Raw genomic sequence first — 13,315 nt, 5'->3', positions numbered from 1 at the left:
ATTGTTTTTATTTTTTTGAGTGTGAATACATATATATGTGCATGCCAGTGGAGGAGGGGCAAAGGGAGAGGGGGGAAGCCAGTCTTAAGCAGGCTCCATGCTCAGTGCTGAGTCTGACTTGGGGCTTGATCTCACCACCGTGAGATCATGACCTGAACTGAAATCTAGAATCAGACATTTAACTGACAGAGCACCCAGGCACCCCAATTTGTGGATTCAATTTCTTTAAAAGATAAAAAGCCATTACAATTTTCTATGCCATTTTATGTCCTGAAAGTTGTGTGTTTCAGAGGGATTTGATTTGTTGAATTTATTGACACATAGTTATTCATTATTTTTAATATTCTTTCTGTAGTGATATTTCTTCTTTTATTCCTATTGTTTATAATTTGTGTTTTCTGTGTAGCCCAATCTGTTTTTTTTTAATGTTTCACAATATTATTGATCTTTTAGATAAAAAATGTTTGGCTTTGTTAATTTCTCCATCATTTGTGTCCTGTTTAATTGATTTATTACCTTTGTCATTCCTTTCCTTTTACTTTATATTGGCTTAACTTCTTTGAGTTTCTTAAGGTGAAACGTAGGTGAATTATTTGAGATGACCCTTCTAATATGTGCAGTTAAAGATAAAATTTCGATATCCTCTGCTTTAAATGTTTTAAATTCTCTCCTTTCACTGCATTCCATAGATTTTGATATGTTGTGTTTTTATTTTCATTCAGCCCAAAGTCTGATCTGACTTCCTTTGTGTTTTCTTCTTAAAGCTTTATACTGCTTAGAAGTATGTTTTATTTTTGAATTTTGGGGTGTTCTTAATCTTATTGTGATTTATATACAGTTCTGTTGTCAGAGGACATATTCTATAAGATTTTAGCCTTTTGTAAATTGTTGGTGGTTTTTAATAGCTCAGCAAGTGAATCTGAAAAGACTGTATCTTCTGTAGTATTGGGGTATTGTGTTCCAAATGCAAGTCAGCCAAGGGTGTGTTTGTGGTGTTACTCAGATCTGTAGTGTTGCAGATTTTTCTTAATCTAGATTTTTTTTATGAGAGAAGATTGTCATTATTATAGATTTATCTATTTTTCCTTTTATTTCTGTCGGGTTTTGCCTCATATATTTTAGAGATAATTTAGCCCTCATTTGTATTATAGTTTCTGTGTTTGTAATGTGTCTTTTTTTTCTTTGGCTGCTTTCAAGATTATTTCTTATCCTTGTTTTCAGCAATTTTACTATGATGTGCCTAGGTATGATTGCTGAGCTTCCTAGATACTTGCCCTCCACCCGAAACTTGTGAATTTTTTTGTCCATTATTTCTTTTACTATAGTTTTCCTCATTCTCTCTCTCCATTTTCGATTCCAGTTATGTAGAATTTAGACCACATTATATTGTCCTACAGGTCCCTGAGGTGCTGTTCATTTAACGAATTTTTTTCTGTATTTCTTAAATTGGATACTTCCTTTTCTGTTTTCAAATTCACTGTCCTTTTTATTCTACTCAAGTCTGCTATTAAGCCTATTCAGTGAACATTTTTCATTTTAGATTAATACCTTTTCTAGGGTTTCCATTTGGTTCTTTTTTTCTTTTCTTTTCTTTCTTTTTTTTTTTCCCCCTAGTTTCCATTTCTATGCCAGGATCCTCCTTTGTTCAATCATTGTGATTGAAATTTTCTTTGAAAATGGCTCCTTTAAGTTCCCAGTCTGCTAATTCCAATATGGATCATCTTTGGCCCAGTTTTTCGAATATGTTTCTCTTGACAGTGGATCACTTAAAAAAAATTACTTTGCATGTCTAGTAATTTTTTTATATATTAGACATCCTGATTAACATGATGCAGACGTTCAGGATTCTGTTATCTTCTGAAGAGTGTATTTTGTTCTAGTAAGCACTTAACCTGGTTATATTCAGACTCCAAACTGTTCCCTTACAGCTGGCAATAGCTGAAATATTTGTTCAGTTCTCTCAGCCATTAAGCAGCCACCTCTGTCGTTCAGTGTGGAGTCTCCCCCATGAATGTATAAATCAAGAGTCAACCTAGGATTCGGCTGGGGCTAATTGTGGCAGCCCTAGTTCCAATTTTGACTCCTTGAGCCACTATAGGGAGTACTTGTGGTTGAGCTCCTGCTGCGAGTGCTGTCAGGACAGGGAACTGCCCTCACTTGCAAAGCTATGCAAGGGCAAACCTCATCCAGTTCTGTTGGCTCCTTTCAAATGGGAGAATGTACTCCTCTTTCTGTTTTTACCACTTACTACGCTCCAAAGCTTTCAAATAGTTACTTTTTTAAAATATTTTTTCCAAATATTTTAATTGTTATCTGCCAAAGAGATAGTCTAATAAAAGCTATTTCACCATTATTGGTAGTGAAACTTTCTCTGATGTACTTTGTAATTGTTGAATTGTAACTGCTATCTAACTTACTAAAAAATCCATCCATATGCTGAATATGGTCTATTCTCTAGATCATTGTTTGCCTGGAAATGTGTTTTCAGAGGAAAAACACTGCAAAAATGGCATACTTTTAAATAGCTCAAATAATTATTATATTATTAATTGAAAACATAACATTTTTTAATGCCAGGCACAATGGCATATGCTTTATATGCATTGCCTCATTTAATCCAATAAGGTAACTCGTATTATTGCTCTGTTGTGCAGATAAAGGAACCAAATAGAAATGATCTGGTGAGAGAATTTACCAAAGTGACACAGCTAAGGTGTTTGGGATCAGACCTTAGTACATCATCACTTACTCTTGCAAGCACAAAGACTTTGTCTCTGGGCCAAAATGACCAAGGAACTTTTTTTGTAATATAAAAAAAAAATTTTTATATATGGACTATACATACATTTTATGTATGGTTTATAAACCAATTGGAGCCAGTAGAGAGGAAGATGTTTAATATTTATAGAGTGTGATAACTGATAGAGCAAGGCTCAGATGACAGGAGAGAATGAAGTTAATTGTTGAAGAAAGTCTGTCCTTGAACAGATGGAAATCCTCCCTTAGAGTGAAGGGAAGGAAATATATTGGTGTGGTTTTAAAAAACAAACAAAAACATGCTTAAGAGAGGAGACAGAATGTAAAGTGAGTGATTTTTTTTTGATAAGAGAGTCTGTTAGGGTAGACTGAGAGTTTGTTGAGTGGCTGTTGGGTGAAGTTTTAGGGAGAGTGGCAGAAGTTTAAATAATTCCCTGAAGTAAATGGTAGAGGAGGCTAAACAGTTAGGAAGAGTGATTGACTGGAGCTCAGAACTCGTCTGGAGCCCTATGTTTGCAGGTGCATTGATTATGTGGCTTCCTCTGCTGTCTATGGTGACATTAAAAAAGACTTGTGTTCATCTGAGATAGGATTTACAAGGTCTGAGTGGTGGAAGGACAAAGATACAAAAAATTATGGGTGCTTTTTTTTTTTAAGATTTTATTTTTAAGTAATCTCTACACCCAATGTGGGGATTGAACCCATGACCCCAAGATCAAGAGTTGCACACTCCACTGACTAAGCTAGCCAAGCACCCCATGGGCGCTTTTGTAGTAGTATAGTTTTCTGTATAAATATGTGAGATTTGCTGAGTTGATCTGTTAGAAGTCTTTCTTGAATTTGATTCCCAAGTGTGAGATGTAAGTTATTTCAAAAATAAAATGTGATGATCCCTAGTGAAGAAATAGTGTGGGCAAGATGTATGATGTGGTGAGAAAAGCTTGGAACAGTGGCTCTGAGTGCCATGATCCTGACACTGATTGATTAGATGACATCAGAGAAATCACTAATTTAGCCTCCACTTAGTTGTTGTGCAAAATGAAGGTAGCTCTTAAAGTTCTACATCTTTTTTTTTTTCCAGCTTCCAAGATAAATGATGGAACTTATTTTTAAAATAAGCTGAAAATTGACCGCTAGGTTTTGCTTTTTCAACATTGCCATAAGAATTTAGGGCAGTGGTTAATATAAAATTTAAAACCTTCTTAATAGTTCTAACTTTGTGTATGCCTTCCACAGAAACTTACTATTTGATGTATTTAGAAGGATTAAATATGCTTTGACTATAAGTCACATTTTCTGTGAGGCACCTAGATGAATAAAACTATGTATATAAATACAGTAAATGACAGCATTATTTTCCCCACGTCTTACCTTACCTATTTAGGAAATCACCCCTTAAATTTCATGTAGTAGAATAGAGTGTATGCATATAGACAATTGTCATTTATTATTCTGGGGGAATTATCTGTATTCCTGATCACCTACTTATAGGACCCATGCAATGCTATTCAATTTCTTCAAGGCAGGAATCATCCTAAAGTAAATGAATAATCTTTGACTCTAATGAGCCATTCTGTCCTTTTGGTTCCCTGACTGTGAAAGTAATCGATTTATTTTCTCAGCAGGGTGAGAAACAGGAGCACATTCTCACAACTGCTGGATCATGTGAGCATCTCCTTCTGTTACTGATGACTAAAAACTGACTTAAACAATTACTGGATCTCATGAAAGTATATTTATATTTAACATCTGGGGTTGGTAGTCAGTGGGGGGAGTCCTTTCTGTGTCTTTATCAGTTAGATCTGTAACTTTTATGAATCTGAGGGCCCTTTAATGGACTACCAATGGAATGCTTCTCTAGCTGGGAAGGTGAGGCATGTGGACCTGCCTGACTGCTGCAACCCAGCTCGGGGATTTGTCCTTCATGAGCACCTCATGGCAGATGCTATTCTGGAAAGAAGTGAGAAACCTGTGCAGACATGTTACAGTAGTGCTTCTCTGAGGTTGTAAGGCCTGTGTACCCAGAAAGGCCATCAGGGTGCAGAACTTTTCTTGTTTCTGTGAACTACGTTAATTTCATGCATCCAATCAACAATTTATTAAGCACCACTGTGTGCCAGGTCTTGGGAACACAGCAGCAAAGACGACATAGTCCCGCCTTCATGGATTCACATTCTAGTGGGGGCAGGTAGGTGCTAAACAAAGAATGATGAGCACAAGGGTGGAAGAGACCATTGTTTTCTGTGGGGCAGTGAGAAGGAGGCCTCACTGTAAAGGTGATAGTTGAGCAGAGGCCTGGAGGAAATAAAGAAGTCAGACTTCTGTGCTCTTGCATGCTTTTGTGCATATTAAAAAACCACACCTGGAGATACAAAAGTATTTTAAAAGCTCCTTCTCTACATTGAAACTAGAAGAATGTTTTTTTGGGGGGAAAGCATGAATCCTAGGGGCCTGTGGCTTGGTGGGCAGACAGGGTCTTTTTGTGAAGGAAAAGATGCCCCTTCTTTCCAGGCAGATGTCTGGGCAGATATTGGGTGAGTAGACAAGGGCTGGTTTTTGGCTCTGGCTCACCTCTCCAGCTGGTCATCGTTGTGTGGTGCACAAACTCCTTAGCCCAGGAGCCCTGCATGAAGGTGTGTGGTGGCATTCTGGGTAGGAGAACCACAAGGTCAAAGATCCTGAGGCAGGATGGTGTTTAAGAACCAGGGAGGCCAATGTAGTGGAAGCTAAGGGAGCAAGAGGGATTGAAGGAGACCCAGACTTTGGGTTTATTGATAGTGATTATAATTTTAGTAAGATATTTCTTTAGTTCTTGCAGGTTTTCAAAGAACTTTCATATATGATTTTGTATGATTTCTAGAGCAGCCCATCATAAGCTTGCAGTTAAAAAAAGTAATACACTTAGCAAATACAGAAGCATAGAATTTAACTACAGTTCTGTTTTCAGCACTTTTCTTTATACTGCACCTTAAAGGTTCATTAGTAATCTTAAGGCATTTAAACTTTAAAAAAAAAGCAACACCAGTTCCCTTACAGAGTTCTATTTTTACAAAAACAGAACTTTCTGAGCTCTGTTGTGATTTGAAGTATCAGATTACTGTTCTTTTTCTGTAGTTCAATAGATTTTTAAAACTTCTCTATTGCTGTGACTTAGATGTATTCATTAAGTCATTTGCATCTATTTTCTCATTTAATGAGTATCTAAAATATTATCTTTCATATCACAACACATCTTAGAACTGTGGCATTTTAGCCAACCCAAACCACACGGTTGTTACACAATTAATAAAACTCTCACACGAAGCACTTCTTTGGCTGAAAGAATTCTCTGCATATTAATCGGGGCTGTCCTATGAATGTCTTTCAGCTGGAGATGGAAAAGCTTCAGCTACAAGCCGTTGAGCAAGAGCACCAGAAGCTGGCGGCCCGCCTGGAGGAGGAACGGGGCAAGAACAAGCACGTGGTCCTGATGCTGGTCAAGGAGTGCAAACAGCTCTCAGGCAAAGTAATAGAGGAGGCCCAGAAGTTAGAAGAGGTGATGGCCAAACTGGAAGAGGAAAAGACAAAGACAAGTGCTTTAGAAGAGGAACTGTCTGCTGAGAAACGAAGAAGCACAGAGATGGAAGCTCAGATGGAAAAACAGCTCTCCGAGTTTGACACGGAACGGGAACAGCTTCGTGCTAAGCTGCACCGAGAAGAAGCACACACCACTGACCTCAAAGAGGAGATAGACAAGATGAAAAAAATGATTGAGCAACTGAAAAGGGGAAATGACAGCAAGCCAAGCCTCTCTCTGCCCCGTAAGACAAAAGATAGGCGCGTGGTCTCCATATCTGTGGGAACAGAAGGACCTGTGACAAGGTCTGTTGCTTGCCAGACAGACCTGGTGATAGAAAGCACTGACCACGTGAAGAAGTTGCCTTTGACTGTGCCCGTAAAGCCTTCTGCAGGTAGCCCCCTAGTTCCTGCCAACACGAAAGGAAATGTGTGCACCGGTGCCGCTCTGGGCAGACCAGGTATTGACAGGCAGGCTTCCCATGGTGACTTGATTGGCTCCTCTCCGCCTACTGTCCCACCTCCAAGTGCAAACAGAATTGAGGAAAATGGACCCAGCGCTGGCTCAGCCAGTAGCACACCCCCACTTCCCAATAGCACTGCCCCTCCCACCGTGCAAACGCCAGGCATAGCTCCCCAGAGCTACTCACAAGCACCGCCTGTGCACAGTTTACATTCACCGTGTGCCAATGCGTCTTTGCATCCAGGTCTCAATCCACGAATCCAAGCAGCTAGATTTCGATTTCAGGGCAATGCTAATGACCCAGACCAAAATGGAAACACTACCCAAAGTCCTCCATCAAGAGATGTCTCTCCTACAAGTCGTGACAACCTAGTGGCCAAACAGCTAGCTCGGAATACTGTGACCCAAGCACTGTCGAGATTTACAAGCCCTCAAGCAGGAGCACCCCCAAGGCCTGGAGCAGCCCCCACAGGGGACGGTGGCACCTGTCCTCCGGTCGGTCGGACCAGTTTAAAGACTCCTGGTGTAGCACGAGTTGACAGAGGAAACCCTCCTCCTATCCCTCCAAAAAAGCCAGGGCTCTCCCAAACTCCTTCTCCACCACACCCCCAACTCAAGGTTATTATGGATAGCAGCAGGGCCTCCAATGCAGGGGCCAAAGTTGATAACAAAACTATGGCTTCGCCTCCTTCCAGTTTGCCACAAGGGAACAGGGTAATAAATGAGGAGAATCTCCCTAAATCATCTTCCCCTCAGCTGCCACCAAAACCATCCATAGATTTAACTGTGGCACCGGCAGGCTGTGCCGTTTCAGCCCTGGCCACGTCTCAGGTGGGTGCCTGGCCTGCTGAAACCCCTGGACTGAACCAACCTGCATGTTCAGAAAGTTCCCTTGTCATTCCCACCACCATTGCCTTTTGCTCTTCCATAAACACTGTTAGTGCCTCATCCTGTAGAACAGGTGCCTCAGACAGCCTCCTGGTAACAGCATCAGGTAAAGGGATTGCAATATTATACCCTTTTTTAAGAATGTGGCCTGTCTTCTCACTTGCTTTAATTTCTTTCACATTGCCTTGAAACTTTTTTTTTTTTGATAGTTTTTTCTATTGCTTTCTATTCTCTTTTCTTTTTCTTTTTTCTTTTTTGTTGTTGTTGTATTTTTCTTTAAAGGCTCCAGGGTATGGTGATTCATCTTGCTATATGAATTACAGTTCCTTTATGCTAAGTGCTTTCTTTTTTTAAAATAATCTGAAAGTAAGGGTTTGGAGCACATGGAGACCATTAATTTAGAGATACTAAAGCATTTTCCATGGGAAGAAAGACACGCTGTTGCTTCTTTTCAAATATTTATCTCACAAGACTTTAATATTAGAGGGTCATCACTAGACAATCTGTGTTCCATTCTATCCCTTGTGAGATAACGTTAAAAATCCTTTCAAGTGGTTATTAATACTACAGTCTATCTTGGGGATTATCCAATTGATTAGATTCACTCTGTAACTGGTGTGTTCTAAGTTTTAATATCGGTTTGATACTCTTTTTAACATCAAAAATAGAATATGTATGTTTTAAGTCTCTGTTCTAAGTTTAGTTTATTTCAAAGCTGTTTACTCTGTTCCAAGCTGTTGTCTTCCAATCCTTGAACACAGATGGATAACTTAGCATGTGGGCTATATTAGAAAAGGTTTTCATTGCAGATGTGGTTTATGAAGTCACTAAATCAGGGACTCCTACACAAAGAAGCTGATAAAAAACTGGATTTTCCCCTTTTGTTATATGGTGCTAGAGGAAGCATTGCTTTTTATTGACGTGACTGGATTAGTTCTTCACTGAGTAAATTCGGCTCTAAAATAACGTTGTAGTGTCAAAGTTCTGTTGAAACTTGAGAGAAGTCTCTCAAGTGGGATCTTAGTGGCTACCAGAGACCACTGGTTCTAATGAGTGGGAACTTTAAGCATTGAAGGAAGGTTTGGGTAGTGTTGCATTTAAAACTCAGGGTAGGAGGAGTGGGAATGAGAAAAATAGGTACCACTGTTCTTACTAATTGTTAGGTAATGAGAGCAATATACCAGGACTCACTTATCCAATTATAAGCTGTCTCCTTGAAAGTATGCTGCTTGAGAGGCTGTTTGTATTTTGGTACATAATTGGGAATTGGAAACAGCATGGCCTTTGATGTCAGTCAGATCTGCATTAGAATCTAGACTCTGCAATTTATGGCTGTGTGTTTAGGTGATTTTCTTGGACTGAGCAAGTTTTCTCATTCTTAATATGGAGCTTATGCTACTCATATGGGGTAGGGTGGCTATTAGGATTAACTATCATAACGTGCAAAGAGCTTGGTATTTTAGCAGCATGAGTCATGAATAAATAGAAGTGATATTGCTTCATTGATACTGTTGCTTAAAATATTTTTGAAAATTTGCTTTAGAATTGATGTCACTATTATTGCTTTGTGATATCTTTATAAATTTTCAACATTCCATACTTTTTATTCAAAATGGTATACCCGAGCTGGACAGCCCTTCTCATGGCCTAAAATGATGTTAGCTTCTTCCATAGCTAAATCCATGCTCAAAGGAAGAATTTTTGCTACCATTCAGGAGAATCAGGTCTTAAGGTTCTTAAGGTCTGTAAGGTCTTAAGGCAGTGACAAAGCACAGGTTCCAAAAATGTTTGCAGCAGTGGTGGTGCTGTTGACATAAACTCACAAACTGTAAAACAGAAAATACTTCCTGGGATACAGATAAATTTTGTCAGTTTTTAAGAACTACAAACCCATCTTCGCTTTGTACCTTGATGCTTTGCCATTTATTGCCTCAGTGGTTACTGTGTTCCAAGGTTCAGCTTCAATGTCTTTGGGTTTCAGTAGAAAAGCTTTAAAATCGGGATCCATAACCAAGGAACATTTTGTCAGCAGGACCTTAAGTTAAACTTTAAAGACCCAAGAATTCCAAGTTTATTATACATTGGCCAGAATGACCTAACTAGGACAGAGTGGAATTGTGGATAAAGGAGCTATAATCCCTCTGAAGAATGCCCTTTGCTTATATCTAGAGAGCAAAAGCGAAGAAACAGTGGCAGCAAAAGAAGTAGCTGCCACTGAAGATACATGAAACCGATTCCTCATTTTCTATTCCCTGATTTTGCAATTTGGCCAAAATCTCAGAATTTCAGGATTATGCTTGGTGGGATAAGTTTCTGTGTTATTTGATTATAAGGAGTTTTGTAGTCATTCGGCAAGCTTTTGGGAGCATGTAGTCTGGGGAATAGAAAAGTTATTACAGTTACATAAGAAGGGTGATTAAATCAGCCATGGGTGTAGGTCAGCCTAAATTTTCCAAATGAGATCTAGGATTTCAGCTGCTTTCCCTTTGGATTGCCCCTATTTTTGCTGCCATGCCATTGCAACTAGGAAGCACCAGAGCTCCCTCCATCCTGCTTCTTAACCTATCTGTGCCTGGGTGAGCTTGTGCCTCTCCAGATCATAAGCTCATTGAAGGTGATTAATCTTCTTAACAGCCACTAATGCCATTGTGGTTGGTAAGAGAAGGGCATGAGGACAGAGCTCCTCTGCCAAATCCTTGGGAGATAGATCTCTGTTCCAAATTCAGTGAGAAAAGGGGCTCTGGGCTGAGTCTAAGAAGGAGGGTTAGTCCATTTTTGCCTCTCTCTAGTATCACCCTAAGAGCACATTCGCTCTGAGTCATTAGCTTTCTCCTTTAAAAATGAAAACATTGACCCAAAAGAAGAATAATAGTTCCAGACCAGAAAGACTTACTAAACTTGCCTGTTGAATTTTTCAAACAGCAGTACACTACCTCTCCTTTCTTGGAGAACTACTAGATCCCACAATCTTTAAAACTGTAAAGTTCTGAGTTTCTGTATCAGCTTACATCTGTGACAGACAAACAGTTAGGATTAAGCTAAAGTACTGGGGAGAATTGCAATGACAGAAAGATACCATTTTAATTACTCTGTTAGCAATTTTTATGGCCAAATGTTAAACTTTTAAATGGCATTTTGAATTCTATAAGTGAATTAAAATGTCTTGTTCCTCCTGAACTTGTCCAATGAACATGTTTTAACTGTTAGATGAGCAGAGGCCTAAAACCAGAAATCATCCCAGGCAACTGAGTTTTCATACCCTTGGAAATTTGTTTTTGTTTTTGTTTGGTACATTTTGTTTAATTTGGTTCAGACAGTTTTTCTTAGTTAAACATACACTTAAAAAATTATCACCCATGTATAATTGGCTTAAAGTCTAAATCCAAAAATGAGATTGATCTGAGCCATGACATTAACCTTCTCTACACTCTGAAGCTGATGCCAGAAGCTGTTCTCAATTCCTCTTCCCTCTTGCATTGCATGGTCTCTGTTCCCTTCGTCCACCGCATGTTACTAATGTTTGCAGACTGCAAAGCTGAATGACCTTTTTCTAACATCATTAAAGTAGCCGTATGACGCAGGTCTGTTCTCCCATTACTTAACCAGTTAATGAATATTACCGTTTCTTATCTTTGTTGGGAGTTTCAAATGAACAATAAAGCCTCATGGTGAAGGGTTTTTTTTTTTCCAGTATTTATAGCAGGATTCATTAAAACAAGCAATTGGAAATGACAGTGGGGATAAAAAAAATTATTTAAACTTTAAGAATACTTGGTATTTATAGAGCATTTTTATTTTGTAGAATATTTTAAAAATATATTGCACACCTCTAAGCTAAGGAAATAAAAATTCATATATATTCCTCTGTTGCTTTGTCTGACAGAAAACTATGATTCTTGGGTGGTCTAAAGATTGAGAAAATTTTTAAATAAGATATTTTCTCTTTCAGATAGCCTGGCATTAAAAATAGGGCTTTCCAGGGTACTGTATCCCAAGTTTCCACATAAGGCAGTTAAAAATATATCTATATTTAAATTATTCCTCTAGAGCATAGAATTGCATTGGAAAGAAAGAAAGAAAGAAAGAAAGAAAGAAAGAAAGAAAGAAAGAAAGAAAGAAAGAGAGAGAAAACCCAAAAGAATAACAAACCACTAGATATATACCTGTTGATATTCTTTACAGGGTATGAATAACCCAGACGGTTTGAATGAGATAGAGGAGGTGGGGGTAGAGGGACTCAGAGGGAGAGAGAGGGAAGGAGAGGGGTGGGGAGAGAGGGCCACACAAGCTCCAGGAAACTCACTGTGTGTGAGCCACATTCCCTCCTGTTCCACCGAGGACCTCCGTGCAATGCCTTCATGTTACCTTTGTGTTTGCTATGCAGTCAAGGCATCATACCTTGGTGTTTATAATTTCTCTGTTTATCATCCATTTCTAATAAGTACTGATTTAATTTTTGTGGGCTTGTTTTTTTGTTTGTTTTTAAGAAAATACAAAAGGTAAAATGTACCAGAGAGGAGCCTTCTTGTAAGTATGAAGTAAAAATACTACTTTTGTAAGAAGAGCTAATGAATATCAATGGGAAAATATCATAAAGTTTAGATAAATATTTAATTTTATGAGCATTTGAATTTTGTATGTCATTGCAGCCTAATAGGGTAAAACAATAAATTATTCATGGACCCAAAGAATTAATTATGAAGATGTAATATCCAGCTTTTAATAAGCTGTCTAGTTTTATTTTTATAACTTGCTTTTTTCACAAAGAATTTTTAAAATACTAAGGAATCCTTTGATTTTAATATTTATTACTTTAATGTTAATTAAGTCTCAATTATCTGAGCCTATTGCTTACTAATGTAACACCCATATACTTAGAATATTATCCTGATAACCAAGGTGGACGGGACATAAAACATCCATCTACTGTGTCCTACTACAGAGAATGTTACTGGATTTATGTAGAAAATGTACCCTGAGGAGTGAATATGTGCCCATAGGCCCCTGCATCTACACTGACGTTACTCTGAGGTATTTGGGGCTTCATAAGGAAGAAAGTAAATAACTTATTTTGAAAGTTAATTGTATCTAAAACACACAAAATACCTATATATCACATTGAATAAACATTTTTACTTTACTGTTTTTACAGCCTTTTGACCAAGGAAGAATTCAGAAAATTTTCCATGCTATATGCAGCCGACTTCACACACTTAACAGATTCTCTTCTAAAGCTGCTAAATACTGATGAGAAATATCTAACTATGATAACTCTTATGATTCTTGTTAAAACTATATGGTAGACTGTCCTGTTTTGTTGGCTGGCTAAAAGTTTCTGGTACACAATTTGTAAAGATGGCCACAATTTGTAAAGATAAAGTCTTCAGAATTGTGTATTGAATATTTGTGCCTGGATACAGTATTCTAGATATAATTATATGTGTTGTGCTTCTATAGCTCTGGATACTAAATAGCACTTGGCCCCCTCCATTATTTTTATTCCCAAATAAGGGAATTCAAGGAACATAGATTTCCTGGCATTATTTGGTCCATCTTAATCGTCTGTATATGATTTTTAGTTACGTACCTTGCAAACATTGCAAAAGGAAAATCTGTATTTCTTACAGTTATTTCTATCCTATACCTAAAGAT

The 13,315-nt window shown here is 38.1% G+C and overlaps 1 protein-coding gene across 7 annotated transcripts in view; it reads left to right on the top strand.

The window, feature by feature from the left end:
* The window catches only part of CTTNBP2 (cortactin binding protein 2), a 163,936-nt gene that overhangs the window by 86,252 nt on the left and 64,369 nt on the right, over positions 1 to 13,315 (top strand). For 5 of the 7 annotated variants that reach the window (XM_019418029.2, XM_019418025.2, XM_019418028.2 and 2 more), the window contains exon 4: positions 6,125 to 7,769. In XM_019418029.2, the coding sequence (XP_019273574.2) occupies positions 6,125 to 7,769 (1,645 nt within the window). Of the gene's footprint in view, positions 1 to 6,124; positions 7,770 to 12,150; positions 12,191 to 13,315 lie in introns of those variants that run through there. The other 2 variants (XM_019418030.2, XM_053898195.1) reach the window with 2 other exon arrangements.

This window comes from Panthera pardus, unplaced genomic scaffold (genome assembly GCF_024362965.1).
Source record: "Panthera pardus isolate Hobbes unplaced genomic scaffold, ASM2436296v1 HiC_scaffold_8, whole genome shotgun sequence".
NCBI lineage: Eukaryota > Metazoa > Chordata > Mammalia > Carnivora > Felidae > Panthera > Panthera pardus.
The sequence above is the reverse complement of the archived record's forward strand: the minus strand, read 5'-3'. Positions and strand labels throughout refer to the sequence as shown.